This window comes from Elgaria multicarinata, chromosome 2, assembly GCF_023053635.1.
Source record: "Elgaria multicarinata webbii isolate HBS135686 ecotype San Diego chromosome 2, rElgMul1.1.pri, whole genome shotgun sequence".
NCBI classification, from domain to species: domain Eukaryota; kingdom Metazoa; phylum Chordata; class Lepidosauria; order Squamata; family Anguidae; genus Elgaria; species Elgaria multicarinata.
In genome coordinates this window covers 34,689,554-34,709,831 of record NC_086172.1, presented here as the reverse complement: position 1 = coordinate 34,709,831, position 20,278 = coordinate 34,689,554, and the positions used below count along the sequence as shown (strand labels likewise).

The 20,278-nt window shown below is 41.0% G+C and overlaps 1 protein-coding gene across 1 annotated transcript; it reads left to right on the top strand.

Moving 5' to 3' along the window:
• Positions 1-233: 233 nt before the first annotated feature.
• Positions 234-11,463, top strand: FAM171B (family with sequence similarity 171 member B). Its single transcript, XM_063118581.1, has 5 exons — positions 234-393; positions 5,579-5,749; positions 7,751-7,867; positions 9,035-9,158; positions 9,906-11,463. The coding sequence occupies exons 2-5, from the start codon at positions 5,740-5,742 to the stop codon at positions 11,239-11,241; spliced, it is 1,587 nt and encodes a 528-aa protein (XP_062974651.1). The 5' UTR covers positions 234-393; positions 5,579-5,739; the 3' UTR covers positions 11,242-11,463.
• The last annotated feature ends 8,815 nt before the right edge of the window (positions 11,464-20,278 follow it).

The following is a 20,278-nucleotide window of genomic DNA, read 5'->3' as shown; positions in this document are numbered from 1 at the left end:
TGCAGCCCTCAGACCACAGGGTATCCAGCCCTGTTATAGATTATTAACTTACAAACATTCAGTCTGAATGTAGCATATTACCTGAATATTTGCAAATATTAATGCTAGAAAGGAGGTAGAAAATGTGTGTCTTCTTTGAATATGAGTTCTCAGGTGGTGCTGGCAATCAAAAGTGACAATTATTTGAATGAAGCATTGCTAGATTGCTGACTTGGGATTCTTCCTCTCTTTCAGATGCCAAATCACAACCAAGTGTTCAGTTTCCAAAATATTTAATTAAGCTTCCTGTAAACCACCATATCACAAATGTAACCGCTTATCTTACGGTGCCACAGCAATTTTTGAAAGTGGACCATTTCCTCTATACAACAGGAGTTCTTTTAAACAAGTCAGGTATGTCAGATTCACCATAAACTCTTGAGGATTTCTAATTCTTCATTGTTCCAGGAAGCCTTCCCTTGATGACCAGCCGTCATTTTGATTCTTTTAAAAATGTATTTGCATCTGTTTTTATTCTATTTCTATTCTTTTATTCTATTTGTCCGCCACTCCGAAATTCTTGAATGGGGAGTAGTATATAAATATTGTAATAAAATAAATAAAAAAAATATTCTTACTTTATCCTCTTACTATGGGGAACTAAAGAGGGTCCCTTTAAAGCAGGGTTGCACAACCCATGACCCACGGGCTACATGCGGACCCCCAAAGCCTTATCTGTACCCCCGATGAGTACCCTGACACACACACACACACACACCACACAGCTTAATCCAGCGATCCTGATACTTATAGCTCTTACTTTGCTGGTTTTTCACCCCGGCTTTCAAGCCTGTAAGCACAGGTTAGACCTGAAAATGTAATGGTGCAGATGAATAATGATTGATCCCAAAGTTCACCAGGGCACGTAATGCAATTCTCCATGGGGCTGTATTGCACAAGAAATCGATGCTGCAAGGAAGAATCTGTTGTTAACATCAGAGGCAAGCTTTTCCATCTGCTCTTCCACTCTCCCCTACCTGGGAAAACATATAAGTAGTTTTGGCATGTTGGAAGATTGTTTTTTTCCTTTCTTTTAAGCACGAGGAAGGATGTGTTTGGCTTTTTAAATAGGCTGTTGAGATATTGCTGCCATAAATGTATACACTGTATTTTCTTGTATTGTTTGAATTTCCTATTTATATTATCCTTTGTAAAATAATAATAATAATAAAAAAAATATTTCTTGCCCACCTCTCCATTTTGATCGAGGCGGGGAACAACAATAGACGATAAAATACATAACACTACAATAATATACATAATACTTTTATCAAAAGGCAGCATAAAAATTAACAGTGTCGTATACCTGGTTATGCTAGTTTAGCTGCCATTGCTTTCACTAAAGAACCCGAGAATGGTTGCTGCATGAAGAAGCCCAGAATTCTGCATTAGAGCCGCCTAGTCTGCATTACAGAACAGAGTTCCTAGGAATTCCTATTAAGTCTGTCATATAGATGTTCCCAACAGGTTGTCTCTTGTGATAATAAATTTCAGCAAATGCACTTTTACTTGCTGTAAGATGCCGTTCACTGAATTCTTTTAGACAACAAATCATATAAAATCCATTCATGTTTCGCTAGGCCGCAGCCTTCCTCAACCTGGGGCGCTCCAGATGTGTTGGACTACAACTCCCAGAATGCCCCAGCCAGCTCTGCTGGGAGACGCAGTCCAACACATCTGGAGCGCCCCAGGTTAAAGGAGGCTGCGCTAGGGCAACATTATTTCAGAAATGTTAACTTGTCATGTGACAAGTCATGACCTTATTTATTGGTTTGAACCAATGGCCTCACATTTGAGGTTGGGGTGAGTTTATATCCTCCAAAGCCTCCATGATAAAGATTATTTTAGGAACACAGGAAGCTGCCTTATACTGATGGTCCACCTAGCCCAATATTGTCTTTACTGACTGGCAGCAATGGCTGTCCAGCGTTTCAGGCAGGATTCTTTCCAAGCTCTACCTGGAGTTGTCAGGGATCGGACCTGGGACCCTCTGCATGCAAAACAGGTGTTCTGCCATTTGAACTATGGTGGGTTTGGGTGTGTGCGTGTCGAAAGCTATGCCTGCAATGTTGTCAGAGCACAGAGGAGACACTATAGCTTTTCTGTGCTTGTCCTGGAGAATTAGAAGCTTCTGCAGCAGAATCACTGCTAAACTCTTGCCACTAGATTAAAAAGTATGACTGGATGAAATTATAACATCGGAAGTCACGTCCCATAGTCTGATTGCATTTCTGCAGATTTGTTGCTGGCTGAGATTGTCATTCTTCACCTGTTGCAAGGGAATGTGGAGGAGAGGGAACGATTTATCTCCCCTCTCTTGCTTTCTGTTTAGTTAGCTAATAATCATGGAATCTTCAAAATCTCCTTTTGCGTTGGCTACAGTGCAGTTGTACAAAATCCATACAAATTTAAACTCCCCCAAATAATGCACACAGAAAGAAAGATAAATAATGTCAATGCAGAATAATTTACTCTAAATCAGTTTGTTCCTGGAATACCCACATAAAGGTTTCAATGCATTCTCCCTTGTCGTAAATCAGGCTATGTGCACAGTATTCATAGAAGCATTAATGAGCATAGCTTTATTGTCAACCATTACAGTGGTGTATCTTGGGTTGTTTAAATGTGGCTGCCCAGTTTTTCCATCTCTCCTACGGAGCAGTGCAGGCATGCCGAGATACGGAGATTAATAATGTATGCTTACACCTTTTGCATTTGAAGAATCCGCAAACAAAGCAACTTTCTATTTTTTCCCCTTGATTCTCCTGAAATCTCTCTGATGTGTTCTTTTAAATTATTTATGTGTTCCTGAGAAAACAGCTTCTATCCTAGGGGCAGGTGGAAGTTAATTGATACATGGTATTTGACAGTTTCCTTGCGACCCACTATCTGCAAATCTTAAGAAGGATTCAGATACTTAATAATTCTGTTTTTAGCCTTTCCTTGACAACCTCTCTTTGCAAGCTGTGCAAGAATTAGTCATTTTACACAGGTGTTGCAAGCTTCTAGAAAAAGAAGGGGACAAATATTCGAATGCGCAAAACAATGCCATGTATTTTATCGTTAAATACAGATGCCTGGTATATACTTTTCACCTAATGAATAGCTTGATACAGGCCACAGCTAGACCTAAGGTTTATCCTGGGATCATCCAGGGTTCGCCCCTGCCTGAGCACTGGATCCCCTGTGTGTCACCTAGATGAACAGGTTTGACCCCTAGATGATCAAGGGATAAACCTTAGGTCTAGCTATGGCCACAGTAAATGTTTTAAATAATGCTTAAGTATGCTGATTCTGCAAAGTAATGTGCATGCAATCTAATTGCTCCTGTTCTTTCTTTGTTGCTATACTAATTGTTAGTATACAGCACCATGTACATTGATGGTGCTATATAAATAAATAATAATAATAATAAGTTTCTCCCCCTCTATGTTTATGAGTAATTCCCATGTCTAAAAACTGAATGTCAGAAAGCAGCGCAATCTACTACATGTTTTATATGGTATTTTTAACTTTTAAAATTTAAAACTTATTCCGACATATTTTATGGTTTTAAATTGTGAACTGCCCAGAGAGCTTCAGCTATTGGGCAGTATAAAAATGTAATAAATAAGTAAATCAAATAAATAATGTACATTTAGAAGTAAGTCTCATTCATTTCAATGGGAATTGATCCTGGGTAAGTGCATATAGGGTTGTAGCCTAATATAGGTAGATTAGAGCAAGGGATGGGCTGCGCTCAGCCTCTTGAAGATTATGGTGTGTTTGTTTTGAGCTAACCTGCTTGCACTGATTCATCCCTTCCACTTTTGGACAGAAGAGTAATTAGTGGGAGCATTCCTGTGTTGCACTTATTTGTCAAAGCGAAAAACCTTTTCTTCTCGATCTACACAGCTTTGCAGATCCTTTAAGGCTGCAATCCTATGCACTCATACCTGGACTCAGTGGCCTGATTTGAACAACACAACAACCCATGGTTAAACAAACAGCGTTGTTCAGGAGTGAACAAGCACGCTGACTCTTAAGGGCTCACCTGCTGCACTGAACAACCCAGGGGTATTTTGGGGTTCCAGGTCTGGGTTCTTTCTTCCTCAACAACCCACAATTCCAAGTTTGCACATTGCGCTAAACAACCCAGGGACACGACATCCCTGGATTGTTTAGCAAAGCAGGAGTGGGCGAGTGCTTGGGAGCTAGCACACTCACTCGCTCCTGCTTGTTCATAGCAACCCATGGGTTGTATAAACCTTGGGTTGTTGTCTTGTCTAAACTGGATCAGTGGGGCTTAAGTCTGAATAAATATGGACAGCATTGTGTTGTACGTTGGTCTTTAGTAGCCCTCAAAGTATCCTGCATAGTGATTTTATTTTTTTTATCTTGTTCACTGAATTGTTGATTATGAACTTAGCCTACTAAGCACAAGAACAGTAATACATATACTGTGATAATTTTTGTATAGGGATTAGGATAGTTTTGTCCAGTAAAATATTTGCCTTTGTTTGAAACCCTGGAGACTCACTTATCCATCTGTGTATACTATATGAAGCTAGTTTACCCAAGGGTATAACTCAATATAAAGCGCCATCCTCTATTAAATACTGTGATACTAGCCTTCCCCAACCTGGCACCTGAGTCCCATCATCTCGGGTAGCAAGGCCATTGCATGGAGATAATGGGACGTACAGTCCGACACATCTGGAGGGCGCCAGGTTGTGCTATGCTCTTTAATTATTAAAGAGGCGCTTGATTTGGTGCTTTTTATCACCATCTAGTGGTTCCCTTCTGTACTGCCTCCATCGCTAATGGCTATTGAACCTGAGCTTGTGTTGAGACACATTTTCAAGAGTTATTTCCCTATTAACAGTTACTGTTCCAGTTCCAGTCCATAACAGCAACTGGATCATTGGGAAAATCTAACGGAGAAGAGGGCAGATGTTTGATTCAGTGGGATACAATGGGGTAATGAATTAGACCCTTGGACAAGCTAGCCTCATAGACTCTACACTGATGGATAGGGAAGAATGCCTATTTGCTCCTTCTTGAAATATTTTAAAAACCTAGAGATGTTAGATTTAGTGCTGGAAGGGGAAGTGCATTCTGTTCACTGAAAAATTGTTTTTAATAAATTTACCATGGAATTGTAGAGCTTTGCTGTGGAGGAGACAAGGTAGCTTTGTGCTGTTTTTTTAAAGCAGCCCCCATATACATTGATGGGTAAAAAACCCTTATCTTCCACCATTTGAATTTAAAAATAAATTAAAAATAAACAGGTACTTTCAATAGCAATACATATCTAAGGAATCAGCTTTTGTTTCTCTTCTGGAAAAGGAACTGTGTTTCCTTGGGTTCAGCTTGAACACCTATAATAAAACCAATTTGACTGGAGCCCACAAGGGGATGGAAGAAATCTGTGCATGAATTGCAGGTAGCAGCGGTGTTATCAAACTGCTCCTAAAAATGTAATGGCTGCACTTTGCCTATATTTCATATGATCTTTTTTTTGTGTATTTAAAAATAATCTCCTTTTTCATCTGTTTAGGTTTCAGAACTATTGAATTAACCCCTCTTGCTGCAATATGTGTAAACCTATTTTCAGCTGGGAAAGAACTGAAAGTGGAAGGCCCTATTCAAGTTACATTGCCTCTTTTGCCAAGAAGTGGTCTGAGAGCAGGAGATCCTATCCCAGCATGGACCTTTGACATGAAAACTGGTAAGTGTTCCCTGCTGTGCATTGTTACAGACAACGAAGCACAGTTAGCGTTATGATTTACACACAAGGAAAACAGTGCTGTGGCATCTCAGCAACTTCCAGCCTAATCCTATGCATGTTTACACAGAAGAAAGCTTCACTGATGTCGACTTCCTTCAGAAGAAAAGAAATCCCACTAACAGTGCAACCCTATACATTCTTTCTCAAAAGTAAGTCCAATTGAGTTCAGTGGGGCTTGCTGTCAGGTAGGTGGGTGTAAGATTGCATGCTGCAATAAATAAGGTTGCAATCTATGTGTGCACAGGATTACAATCTAACTGGTTTGTTGTGGCATGAAAATCTGTAAACAAAAGTCTACCTCTTGACCATAAATAAACAGACATCAGCATTGCCATCATTCACTCCAGAATAAATCCCCAAATACAAATAACGTCCCTTGAGTTCCACTAATGTACTCGGGGGCTTACATACATTTAGGCTTGCAAACCTATACATACTTACCTGGGAGCACATTCTGTTGAAGTCAGTGTTGCTTACTTCTGAGCAGATGCTGCACAGTATGCTTAGGATTATGGAACTCACTACCACAATATGTAGTGATGGTCACCAATTAGGATAGCTTTAAAAGGGGGTTAGATAAATTCCTGGAGGTGAAGGCTGTCAATGGCTACTAGCCCTGATGGTTGTGTGCTGTCTCCAGTATTCGAGGCAGTAGGCCTGTGTGCACCAGTTGCTGAGGAACATGGGTGGGAGGGTGCTGTTGCACCATATCCTGCTTGTTCATCCCTGGCCGATGCTGGTTGGCCACTGTATGAACAGAGTGCTGGACTAGATGGACCCTTGGTCTGGTCCAGCATGAGGGCACTTATCTTCTAATGCTTAACCCTGGAGTGGTTGGTTACAAAAGAGGGAAGAGAATGACAAATAAGAAAGCTTTCTTTGAGCATCAGGTTCATCTTGGGGTGGATGGGATACGTTCCTTTTCAGGATGGAATCCCATTACTTATGAGTAAATACGTATAGGATTGTGCTGTACAATATGCTTAGAGTGAGTGCTTGATCCAGTCCTGAACACAAAACAGGTACTTCTGCAAAGTGATCATTTTGCTACTAGGAAATATATACTTTAAAAAAGAAAGAAAGAAATTCTCCAAGGGCAACTTAGAAGCTAAATGTGAATTGGCATATTCCATACCGCAACTGCATGCTATTTCTGAAATCAAACGGTTACTTCATTCACATGAAATCTCTGAAGCACACTTCAAGCTTTTAAACATGGATGTGGATGCAGAGGCCCCTAACATGTAGCGATGGCCACTAGCTGAGGTGACTTTTAGAAAGGATTAGACACACTCGTGAATCTTGTGCAGCTGTTCAAAGAACATGTGTGGGGATAAATCATGGGGTGGGGCATGCATGCCAGCCCCAATGTCCCTGTGCATCCCCTGCCCTTCCTACATTGAGCAGGAAGGTCTGAAGGGGGATTCCACGCTTTGGCTGAACTCTCTTGTAATGCTCCCCGTGGAACAGTTTCTGACCATGGGGAGGATTGCAAGTACGCTCAGCCTACCATGCTTAGAATCCCCTTTCAGCCCTTCAAACTTCACACGTGCAAGTCGGGATGGAGCCAGCACATGCAGGAACATTGGGGGCAAGCAGGGCTGGTGTATAGGCCCATCCCCCCTCCATGCCTAAGCCCATGTGCATCCTTTGAAAGCCTGCATAGGGCTATGGGGGACCAAAAGCCCTATCCATGATGTCTAAATGGAACCTCCTTGTTCTGAGGCATAAACTCAGATTTTGGCAATGAACATTAGAGAAGAGACCTCTCACTTCCTGCTGTTAGAAACAGAATGCTGGACTAGATGGACCTTAGTCTAATCCAGCCAGGAACATCATCAGAGCTCTGTAGAGTTTTGCATTGGACTGCTTGTGGTTTGGTTTAAAGGAGTTTTGCCCTCCTTTAAAAAAGCATGTAACTGTTCTTTCTTTCTTTTTCAGGTGCTTGGGTAAATCGTGGGTTGGGCATGGTAAAGGATGCAGGTGATCACCTGGTATGGACATACACTGCTCCAAGTCTGGGCTATTGGATAGCAGCCCCATTGCCTGGAACTAGAGGTATACCATGGAAACATGCAGTTATTTGGAATGCTACTTAGGGTGCAATCCTAGGCATGTTGAGACAGAAAAATGTCCTACAAGTAAGCCCAAGCCAACATGGCTGGCTGAAGGGATGCTGGGAGTTGCAAGACTATTTTTCTCTCTGAACAGGCATACTACAATTGTGCCTTTAGTTGCTACTGTTTTCACGGCCATCATTATATGTGAGTCAGAGGTCAGAACTTTGGATAGGGAAAAATGGCTCTGGGAGTGGAATTTGTGGTTTTACTGGGGTTGGGAGTGGGGTTAGGCATGAGAAAATTGTGTGTTATTCTGTAGCATAATAAAATAGAGTCTCCTGATAATTCAGATTTTCAGGTGTGCAATGCATGCACAGAATTAATTCAGAAGACAGACACAACATCCTTGCACTGTTGCAGTTCCTGGGGAAATTGTCTCTCCAGGAAGGCGCAGGATGGTGGTGGTTGGGAATACTCTTGTAGTGTGTGTTATACAATACTTTTGTGTACATTTCCACCGCTTTTCTTTAATTAAACTTTGAATGCTTCTCATTGTTACATACCACCATAACTTTGGAATGGGTGTGGTTTGAAATTCCTTCCTGAAAAGGAACAAGGTGTCCCATTTCCCTGCCCACCAGGTCCCACATTTGTAGTCAACCTGTCCAGGCATCGTAGATATCTTGGTTGATGTGGAACTCTATTGACGTTATTTGGGTTTTTGTATCACAAACCTATAAAAGGCTTATATTGCACCAAGACTGGTGTGGGCCTAAGGCCCATTATGTACCCTGCATGGGTTAGTCATAGAATAGTAGAGTTGGAAGGGGCCTATAAGGGCATTGAGTACAACCCTCCCTGCTCAATGCAGGAATCCTCCTTAAAGCATACAACCTAGTTTGGTCTACAATTCCCCAAACTCTTGACTACTGGCTAAGCCAATGGGAGCTGTAGACCAAAAAACTGGACCACAAAAGTCATTTCCACCCATGTGAGCCATATCTGTTTCATTTGAGTTGGAACATGGATATTTTCTGAACTATCCAATGTCAAAATGTAAAGGAGAAGCAGAGTAAGTGAAAGATGAGAAGTCACAGTATATTATTGCACAGGAAAATCACTTTCTCTCCCCCTTTCTCTTTTTTTTTCATGATGAAAAATATAGACTCCCTCATTACAACAGTTACTAAGGATATAACTGCATACCACACAGTGTTCCTTACAGCCATATTGGGAGGCACCGTTGTCATTATCTTCGGGTTCTTTATTGTACTCCTTTGCTACTGCAGGTAAGGGGAATGGGAATGGTGATGTGGAACTGTGGCATGACTGATAAATATGTTTGTGTCTTGCTGCTTGGAGTTGTTCCTTGCAGCATTGGAGTATCCAATGCTACCCTTGCCTGCTAGCATGCTAGGCATGCTAGCAGTTCTTAAAACTACTAGAAATGGGTGGAAACACTTGTTTCTGAAATGGGGCAGGTAAGTGGAGCCTGAGGAAGGGAACCGCCCAGAGAGCTTCAGCTATTGGGCGGTATAAAAATGTAATAAATAAATAAATAAGCTCCGCTGACCTGCCTCAATCTGGAAACAAGCATTTCTGTTCATTTCCGCGGTTGCTTTAAGAGGTGCCAACTCCCCATTGTGCTAGTGGTGGGTCCCACTGGCACAACAGAACAAGCAGATATATAGGATACTGCCCTTGAAATTTCTGTTCAATTCTGTTTTGTTTTTCAAGGCTAGTTATGCTATGGCGTATGCACACAATCACACACATGTAGAAGATACTAGTTCTAGGACTGTGAAGCACTCTCCCTTTATATTCTGTTTTCTTCGCAATCTGATTTATAAATGGATAACAGATATCCAGTATACATGTTATTTGTAAAATCTAAAACAAAATGGATGCTTTATATAACCAGGCTGTGATCCTGAGCACAGGCTTTTTACATTTCACCGGTATTTAGCTGCAGTCAGGATTTCTGCTGATGTACAAGGTACAGCTTGAACAATGGTTATTTTCTCCTTCTTTCACAGGGATAAATGCGGTCAGTCAAAAAAGAGAAGGAAAAATACGACTAAGCTGGACATCTTAAAAAAGGACCAGACAACCTCAACAACTCACATAAATCACCTTGACGTTGCCAAAGTGGCGCTGAAGCCAGAGGACAAATCTCTTTTGTATTCACCCAGGTTAGCACCTTATAGCCCCCAGAGAGGAGCTTCTGCAGAAGGTGAAGAGAGGAAAGGCCATGACAGTTTTAAAATCTACACAGAAGGTGCTTTGTACCAGTCCTCCAGCAAGAATACTCACTGCAGGAGCTCACCCCAGCCTTTGGAACCTAACATGGGAGTAAGGCATTTGCAGCCAACCAAACACATCGGTGGAAGCATTTCCCCTTCTAGAGACTTGCAAGGACAGAACCAATATCTCCCTATAAATGAGGAAATATATGGTCTCTCTCCCCTCCCAGAACAATTAATGCATCTTTATAGCCAACCTATTGCTATCCTTCAAACATCTGACCTTTTCCACTCCCCAGAGCAGTTGCACGCAGCCAAGTCAGCTACTTTGCCAAGAAAAGGACAGTTAGTCTACAGTCCAATGATGGAGCCGATGAGTCGGGAAAGTTATACCCAGACGCTACCCAAAATGCCGGCGCACTCTCACCTGCAAGCGCCAACGTCCAGAGATGCAGCGGCTGCGTTAGACAGGCAGCAGAGCTTGTCGCCCCAAGCTGCGAATTGGGGGCGCTACACCAATAGCTTGCTAGAGTCGGTTTCTGTCCCAGGAACGCTAAACGAAGCCGTGGTGATGACACCGTTTTCATCAGAACTTCAAGGCATTTCAGAGCAAACCTTACTCGAGCTGTCCAAAGGCAAACAGTCTCCGCACCCAAGGGCATGGTTTGTGTCGTTGGATGGCAAGCCAATCGCTCAAGTGAGGCATTCGTTCATCGACCTCAAGAAGGGCAGGAAGACTGAGAGTAACGATACCAGCTTGGATTCTGGTGTGGATATGAACGAGCATAATCCCAGTCGGAAACTGGAGAGGGAGAAAACCTTCATTAAAAGCATGCAACAACATTCGAAGATCCTTTACCTGGAAGACTTGGACCTGAGCGGCAGCGAGAGTGGGACCACCGTTTGCACCCCTGAGGATCAGGCTGTGAAACATATGCTCGGTGGAGGGAGCGATCCAGTCATAGAGCAGCACACGGAAGAAGTGTCTAGGAGGAGAAGCACAGCAGAAGAGGATGCGGCCAGCCCTCCTCCAGCTAAGAAGCTGGGAAGGCCACCTCTAACCAAGAGAGAAAGCAAAGCCAACATCTGGAAGAAGAGAGAAGAGAGACCACTCATTCCAATCAATTAAACTTACAATCATGCCTGCCTTTTGGTCTGTACGGTGCGTCATAGCCTTTCTCCTCTCTTTGCTTTTTATTTGTAAACCTGCAGTGTTCAACCTGAATCAGGTAAAGTTGCATTTTTTTAAAGTGCAGAGCAGATCACACGTTCATAAGGGTGTGATGGGATATTTCTTGGAAAGCAGCTCTCCTTGCTTTGAGCGAAGCGTCAGGTGGTGTTGTTTCAATGTACAAAAAAATTATGAGATGCATCTGTTGGGGTGCCTATACATCCTCTAGAAAAAGCCCAAACGCAACCTTGTTTATCTGATACAGAATTGGACACTTGTCAAGGAAGAAGCATTGTTTAGGCTAGGTTGCATTGCCATGGGGAAGGGACACACGGTGAATAACAAGGTTGTTATTGTTATTTTTACAGCTGGTGTCTGATAATGGGCATTTTGCCATATATTGTTTCCTGAAGGTGTAACGCTGGGTAGCAAGATGAGAGCTGGCATTTGTCATCTAGAATGCACAGTCAGGACCCTCTTTTTCGATGCTTGGTATAACATTCCACCACGTTGTTCTCTGTGTATACTTCGTGAAGGGAGGGAGGGGGAGAATCAGGGACTTGTTATCCAAGTGGTATTTCATGTGTGCACACTTCTGCTTTTCATGTGCTACTCCAGTATGTATTGAGCCAAATTGTGCTCCTTTTTTTTTTTTAGGATAATTAGATTTGTACTAAAGTAATTAGGGCAGAGTTTGGCCCTCAGTGTCCAGGATATATATTATTGTAAACATGGCCCAGGTAGAAAACATTTTGCCCTGTACTACATTGTAGCTTTAAAAAAAAAAGAAAGAAGAAGTAGTACGTAAGCAATTTGATTATGTGCCTCCTTTTGTGCTAAATTCAGCTCCAATCTTAGAGGTCCATTGTTGCTTATGAAAAACTCCATTTGAACTCTTTTGGAATCAACTGTGATCTGAATAAGCTTAGACATCTCTACAAAGGTGGGGTTGGTTGGTTTTTTTGCATTGGAACGTTGGCCTTACGGGGCTGATTTGGTAGCATGCTAATTTCCTAATCTGGAAGCATACCTGTAAAACTGGCAAAGAAGGGCACATGATACACATGCAAAAGGTACCAGCATTTTCAGGTAGCGACGGCAAAGACATCTGTACCTGTTTGAAATCCCAGCACAGCCTTCCCTAACCTGCTTCCCTCCAGATGTTTTGGTCTTCAATTCCCATCAGCTGCAGCCAGCATGGTGAGTGTTCAGGAATACTGGGAGTTACAGTCCAAAATATCTGGAGGGCACCAGGTTGGGGAGGGCTGCCTTAAGGTGTCATCCTATGCATGCTTCGACAGAAGAAGTCCTACAACTCGCAGCATTCCTCAGCTAGCTATAGTGCCTGAGGAATGCTGGGAGTTGAAGGACTTTTTTCTATCTAAACATGCATAGAATTGCTCCCTTAGGGAGTCGCTGCTGAACCGTGTAAAGCTGCCTTTCCCAACCTTCGGTCCCTTGATGATGGTAGATTACAGTTCCCATGAGCAACGGTCCGAGATGGTAGGAGTTTTGGTCCATCCATACCTGGGGATCCAGGTTTGGGAAATGCTCTGGCACTGTCGACAGTTCTGAGGTTATCCTGATGACACAGAGCTGATCTTGCAGGGAAGTTGTATTGGGCTTGTTTGCTGCTAATCAATCCCTGTGGAAAATATCGGACACTGTTTATCCTAAGCACATTTATCTGGAAGTAGATGCAGTTGTGTTCCACGGAACGTGATTCCAAGTGAGTGTGCCTACTGCCCAGGATGAAGGCATAAGGGTGCATACAGAGTCACCTGAAATCAGGAGTCCCACGTGTTTCCCTTGTGCACAGCAAGCCCAGCTTCCCACCAGGTTTGCAGTGCAAATGCACTACGTACTTATTAGTGCATCAGCAATTTGAATGCGAACGGGCCCTTCACTTAACCTCCCATGTTTTAAATGGGTTGTATTTTTTTTTAACACACACACCATAGAAGTTTATCCTCCCAACATTTATTACGCCAACTTCCTTGTAAGTTGAAAAACTGCTCTGGGAAGCCAGAGGTACTGGGGCATGTCCTTGTAATATCACAGGGACTAACGAATAAGCATTCTGCATGGCCTGGTTCTGCTACAAGCAGGATGAAACTGTTTGTGGCAGCTCACTCCTGGAAAGAAAATTGTACTTTTCTACAAAACACGGCAAGTGTCCAACCCCAGCTAGCCTTTGCCATTCACATTATGTTTGTCTGTATGCACCCTAAGTGTGTCCTAACATAACTTGTGCACTATGAACATGTTCAGGGACTACCGATTGGCACTTCTGAATATGAAGAAGGTAAGCTATGGATCTGGCCTTTAGGACAACAGCCATCCTTGGTGTAGAATTTATTGTAGAATTGAAAAGAATAACCAAAAGAAATGAATGCATGAAATGTAATTAAGTAAATGTATAAAGGAAAGGGAAGTCCATAAAGACACATCTTCTGTTTTAAAATACTCATTTTGTCAGTGCTCAAACTTTGGCTAACAGAAAAGTAGCTGCATGTATATGCAATACAATCTTATCTGAGGACGTATTTCAGAGCATTTTAACTTCTGCAATTTAAATAGAAAGCAATGATGATGCTTTCTAACTAAATCTAACCTAATCTAATGGAGTCCGTTTTCGTTTTCCAAACAATTATCCATACTCAAACTAAAATAAAAGTCATATTTTCTAGCAGCATTCCCCAATCTTTTGCCCTCTAGATGTTTTTGGACTTCAGTTGCCATCAGCCACAGCTAGTCTTGCCAGTGATCAGGAATGCTAGACATTGTTGTCCAAAACATCTGGAGGGCCCCAAATTGGGGAAGCCTTTCTATAGACTCGGAAGTTTGTTATACAGTCTTTTTCACCAGTCAGGTCATAATCATTTGAGGTCTGGGCGCTTACGATTTTATTTTTTTATTTTAGGTTATTTAAAGGCTGCAATCTTATGCACACTTACTCAGGAGTAAGTCCCACAGATCAGAGTCAGACTTACTTCCTAGTTAAGATTCAAAGAGATTGGGCTTTTAATTGACAACATTTTTCAACCTAAAATTCCTTTGTCTCATGTTAAATAGAAACCAGGTAAAATTTGCCACCCCCCTCACTATTTGCAGAATGCAAATAGAAAATATTTTACTAAGTTAAATGACTGGCATTAAAGTTCAGAAAGTTTAGGTTCACGAATTGCAAAATGAATCGCTCTTAAAAGTTCAGGATTAAAAAGATTATTCTTGTTCACATTAAGACATATTTTTTTGGCACACGGATGAGTTTCTTTTGTATTTTGGGGGTGATATGAGTTACATGTGTAAAAATTGGGAACATTTTGAAACTGGTCTTCATAATTGTGTAGGTGCCATTAATTTTTTGATGAAAAGTTTAAACCAATTAGCTTAAATTATCCCCACCCGCCGCCGCCCAGCCAATGCATGTTTTCTGTTAGCTAAAAAGGATTGTTAGAAAACATAGATTTTATTGTTTTCTTTCTGGGGAAAGGGGGAGAACCAGATCTGTTTTGTTGGAATATTGCATGTCCATTTACTCGTACCTTAAAAAAAAGAAAATGAAAAAAATCCCACAAACCACACATCTAACTGATGACAAACTTTTGCCAGAAGGAAGATGGACTGATAAATTTGAGCAACATATATTTTATTAAAACATCACAGCCTGGATCCTGTGTGCCCAATAAAGTTTTGCACTTCTATTTATTAAACAGCAGCATTCGTTATCACATGGCAAACCTCTTTTGAGATGGAGCTTTGAAATCAGTGTGTGATGATAAGGAATGGCAGATCTCTATTCCAAGGAAAAAATAGATCAGAATTCCAGTTGGCTTGCCTCAGTCTCTTGGGCATGCCAAAACAAGCTTTTTGGATCCCTGCTTCCATGCAGCCCATCGGGAATAAATTGGAGTAAGAGGTTATGCATATGCAGAGAACTGTTACTGTGCTTGGGTTACCATTATTGGACCAGGACAATAATGCATACATCAAAATCTGGAGAAGTATGTCTAATGGAAATATGCATGTATTTATGGAATGTAACTTAGTCAAGATGGGGATTCTCTCTTTGGGTTGGTTGTAAACTGGGCCAGAGTTAATTGGCTGCATAGAGATAGGAAACCCAGAACTTATCCACTTTGGGGTTCGACCCTACAGTGATAACATACCCAAAGCTTTCCTTTTTGATTTCACAGTAGTAGTCTATGCATTTAGTTTGCAATCCTAAACACACTAGGGAGGAAGTCCAATTGGACACACCGGGTTGCATCCAGCAAGAGCCTCTTATGGATGGAAGGGTTCTTTCTGTCAGTTGGAGAGATTTAGATCCAGCAGCGCTTTTCCTCTGACTGAACAGGGGAGGAGGCTCCCTCTGCCTCTGCCTGCAGCCTTATTTGTCCCACCCGAAATCTACTACAGATGACCCTTCAGGAACAGTGAGGGAGATGGTGCTGGAGCTGCAAATGGAAGAGGCAGTCAGCAAAGATTGTCTGTCCCACCCCCTTTTTGTCAATGTGTGTGCTTCTTGGGGACACCCCTCCCGATAGAATAAACTTCTGGTTCCAACCTGGTGGGACTTTGAGTAAAAATGGGGTTGCACTCTTCGAATTAAATTGTAAAGTTGTTCCTGGGCTATACAACTTCAGGCGGGAGAAATCACACATTTGAATGTTCTCCTATAATAAAATCTCTACATTAAAAAACAACAACCTGGAAAGACTTAAGTCAAATATTTTCTTTTTGACATTTTTTTTAATGTATAGAGGAGATTTTGGTCTGCTTTAGTATTTGAAGATTGTCACCACCTGTAGCCTGGTAGAGTATTCCAGAAAAGACTTTGCCATTTAATTGTTGAATATATAAATTAAGTCTCAGCCATTGACTTTGGAGTATGCACAAAACGTTAAGACCAAGATGATTTCAATTTTGTCATAAGCACATTTTCTTGGGGCGGGGGGGAATCACAGTGACTTAAATCAAATTTATATCCAGGTAATGATTGGATTGCAGCCTTAGAAAATATGAATTCTTTCGCTTAAATTGTTTGACGTTTAGATTTGTTGAGTACAGTTAGACTGAACCATGAAAACACATTTGGAATACTAAAATATTTTTCAAGCAAAAACATTTTTATTTAAACTTTGTGGCTTAATATTTTTAAAAACATTACAGGCATTATTGCTGATGAGCAACTGAAGCCAAACCACCCCTTTATAAGACAGTCATTTCGTAATCAATATTTCTGAAGTGATTTCTGATGGTTCTTAGCATTTTAAAATTTTATATCAATTAGTTTTACCAATTGAAATTTAAAGTAACTTTGGAGATAATCAAAGATTTGTACATTTTCCACTTGGTGATACTCTATTCCTCAGCTTAACTTTAAAGCACAACTGTTTATTGTACTTCAGCAAATGCAGTCTTTGTAAAAAAACAGAAAACTTATTTTTACATGTTAGCAGCACAGCTGGGAAGATATTCTATTCTGTCAGTGCTAGCGGTGCAGTACTAGACATATCTACCCTATTTAGTTCAATTGGACTCACTCCTAGGTAAGTATGGATGGGACTGCAGCCTAAGAGCACAAATAGCATCAAGAACCCAGTTCTATGATCTGCAGCTGTTGGAAACTGAGGCTGGAATTTAACATGATGAGAGTTAAGTTGCTGGCAGTGAAAACAGCAGCCCTTGTCATGTTAAGGGAACAAGGAAGAAATAATGCAGAGCCCTTGGCTTTCAGCATCAAGCCACATGGCTCCCATAAAGGTTAGTTACAGCCCAAGTGTTTCCAAGACAATACTGGTCACCGCTGATTAGATTTAAGCTATAAATATGGAGAATGAGCACTCTTGCCACAGCGTTGATTCTTTGACACACACATTAGAATTCCATGTAATTTTAATAGCGGGTTTATGACATTCTATAACCCACCATTTTTAAAAAGTCTTTCTACATTTTTCTATTCTGTTAGGGGTGGCTTATAATGTTTGTGTAACTACCATGGTACTAATGGATCTATTGCTATAGTGTATCTTAAAATTTATAAGATGTTAAAAGAGTTCATGAACTATAATAAAATAATTTTTAAAACTGAATCCTTTTGCTGAATTCCCTCTCTCTCTCTCTCTCTCTCTCTCTCTCTCTCTGTGTGTGTGTGTGTGTGTAAAATTAAGAGGGGCTGACAACCTTTTTTCTGACCACTTGCAGTTTTCCTAACATCTCCTATCAGATGGTTGCCAATTCCCCCATGTGTAAAGCAGAGTTCACGCTAAATTTTCTCCATGCAATCACATATCTGTGCATGATTCAATGGAGGAATGCAACAATGTGAATAGACCCTAAAACATCAGCAGATCCCTTTCTCTGCTCCAAAGGAGAATTAGAGTTCAGTAGAATTAACTGCTTTTGTTTTAAAGATTTTCAATAATGTGTAGGTTTGAGTCTCCAATGACTATAAAAAAGGAAATAGGGAGCCTATAACTTCTTGTAAACACTAAGCTAACTAGACATTTTGTCGGGTTCATACCACAGCACAGAGAGCTAACGTCAGCCCTTTTCTGCAGCGCTGGAGTGTGGCAATCTTACACAATGGACTGGGTCTTGATAGCAGCACTCTCCCTTAACGGAAATCTCCCCAACTATGGAGGAGCAGGTGGTTCAATCCTGTTGCGCCCCTACAAATGGGCATATGGGTGTGCATCTGATTTAGCCAAATAGAGATTCAGGCCAATTTAAATCAAAGGCAGAATCAAAGAGGGGCTCTAACTTGAATCAAATCTGAATCTGAACCCTCCTTAAGCTTGGTTGTGCAGACTTCTACTGTTACTTTCTACTGTTAGTTTTACCCTACCCTGTACCTGTTTGCATTCTCTTCCCCTCCTTATTGTTTTACTATGATTTTATTAGATTGTAAGCCTATGCGGCAGGGTCTTGCTATTTACTGTTTTACTCTGTACAGCACCATGTACATTGATGGTGCTATATAAATAAATAAATAAATAAATAAATAAAAATAATAATAATAATAATAATAATAATAATAATAATAATAATAATTGGTTAGCAATTATGGTTTGGAGGGACACAAGAGACACAGTGACCTGGGTTGCACAATCACCACAGTCCACTGTGGCTTGTTTAAAACCACCTGACATGCTGCAGCCCACCAATTCTGCTAAGAAATGAAAGGTTTTGGCAGTTTCTATAAATTAATAATAATAATATAATATTCAAAGGCATCTGACCCAAAATCCCCGGTACCTATTTGAAGTTTGGCAGGTATCAAACAGCAAAATAAAATAGTCATTTGTTCATTTCCAATGATAGTCAATGGGAGGTTTGTATTAAGCCACTGAATCGAATCAAATCATGCAGTTTCCAAATCAGTATGAGCTGAATTGGACTTAAGAATTGCCAAATCAGGATTTGAGCTGAATCTTGTGCTCGGTGCACAGTACATGAAAACCGTTGGGTCAGTAACCATAACAACTCAGGTACCTCATCCAAATTCCAGCTCCCCTGCAATTCTTTGATTGGCTTCAGACAACATGATAACCAACAGTGGGTTAAATAGTGAACGGTTGGTTATTGTGTCATCTGTCGGGACATTTTCACTCCACAGTTGGTTATTCGGACGGAATAAGCAGTGCTGTGCTGAATTGATTATTTGAACAACCGTTTGATTATTGTGATGTCTGTCAGCACCGTTGACTATTTGTTGTACACAATTGGTTATTTTCAGCGACTACAGAGTCCCCTGACAAGAGTGACCAAGGCGGTGGCTGCTGTTCGAGTCCAGCTGGCAGAACTCGCAATGGCTGATGGGATACCAGGGGGAAGACTGAGGGGGGAGAGAGGGCAGGGGATGTGTCAATCAAACACAATTGACCAATAGTCGACTTGACACTGGCCTAAATCCACACCACAGTTGATTATAATGTCGTTTGGGGAGTAGCATGAGCAGACTTCTAATAAGAAAAAGCATTGCTCATTAGATTAATAGGAAAACCTGGGTCTCTGTAATATTAGGCAGTTAATCAAATGAGAAATGAGAATTTGTACTTAGTAACCCAATTATCTGTTGCAGTAGAAACAATTTAGGGAAATCGTGATAAAGCATAAAAAAACACAAAAGGTTAGCTGACTAGAAGTTGGCTTCTACATTTTGAGATTTAGCCCTCAACACACTCATCCTGAAATCTACAATAGGATATACCTTTATGTTCATTCACAGCCTATTACAGGCAATGATAAATAATACTGATGGCTCTTCAGTGGGTCCTATTCAGAGGCACTAATTGCTGTTCTGCAGAAGACAGCTGTATAAAAATACCAATCAGTTGTATAAAACAATGTGGGATGTTTAGCCCTGTGCATAAAGCTCCCATATGTTGAATGACCCAGCATGTTTGGTTGTTCATAATATATTCGGAGCCTGGCTGCTTTCACTAGCCTTCTCTCCCCCAGTGTCTTTGAAATTTCTATTCCTTTGAACTCTGTACATCCAAATTGATTTATACCTAATTTTCTATTCATTGCTCATAGGTTTCCTATTGGCTTGTATGTGTGGTCTCTATTGGTTCATGCTAAGACTACCATCCATGTTTAAATAAAACACATGTCTTTTAGTACAGTGCCATTACATCTATGCTATAAATTATAAGAGCAATTCTCTTTGCAACTTGTTTCCACTTCTGTGAAGATTTGGGTCTATCAAGTGACTTCAGGATTTGGTATTGGTACAAACGCATGCAAATTTAAAAATGCAAATGCGGTTCAGTGTAAACTTGTTTTAGATAAACATTGCTCAACTGAACTGCATCAATAAAACAGCTATAAATCTAACAAGTAATAAGTATGCTAAACTTAACTTCCATTCTCAGGAATGTTGTTCAGAAGCTTCTCTTCTTGCAACATTCCTACAAGTTTACACAAGAAACTCACCTGCCACAATTTAAGAGAATCAAAATCATGTATCTTTTATTAGGCAATC

Bases quoted from the DNA above. Each gene is read 5' to 3' on its own strand.
- FAM171B (XM_063118581.1), top strand. The intron at 7,868-9,034 runs GTATACCATGGA...TGAAAAATATAG, and splicing joins CCCATTGCCTGGAACTAGAG to ACTCCCTCATTACAACAGTT. The intron at 9,159-9,905 runs GTAAGGGGAATG...CTTCTTTCACAG, and splicing joins GTACTCCTTTGCTACTGCAG to GGATAAATGCGGTCAGTCAA.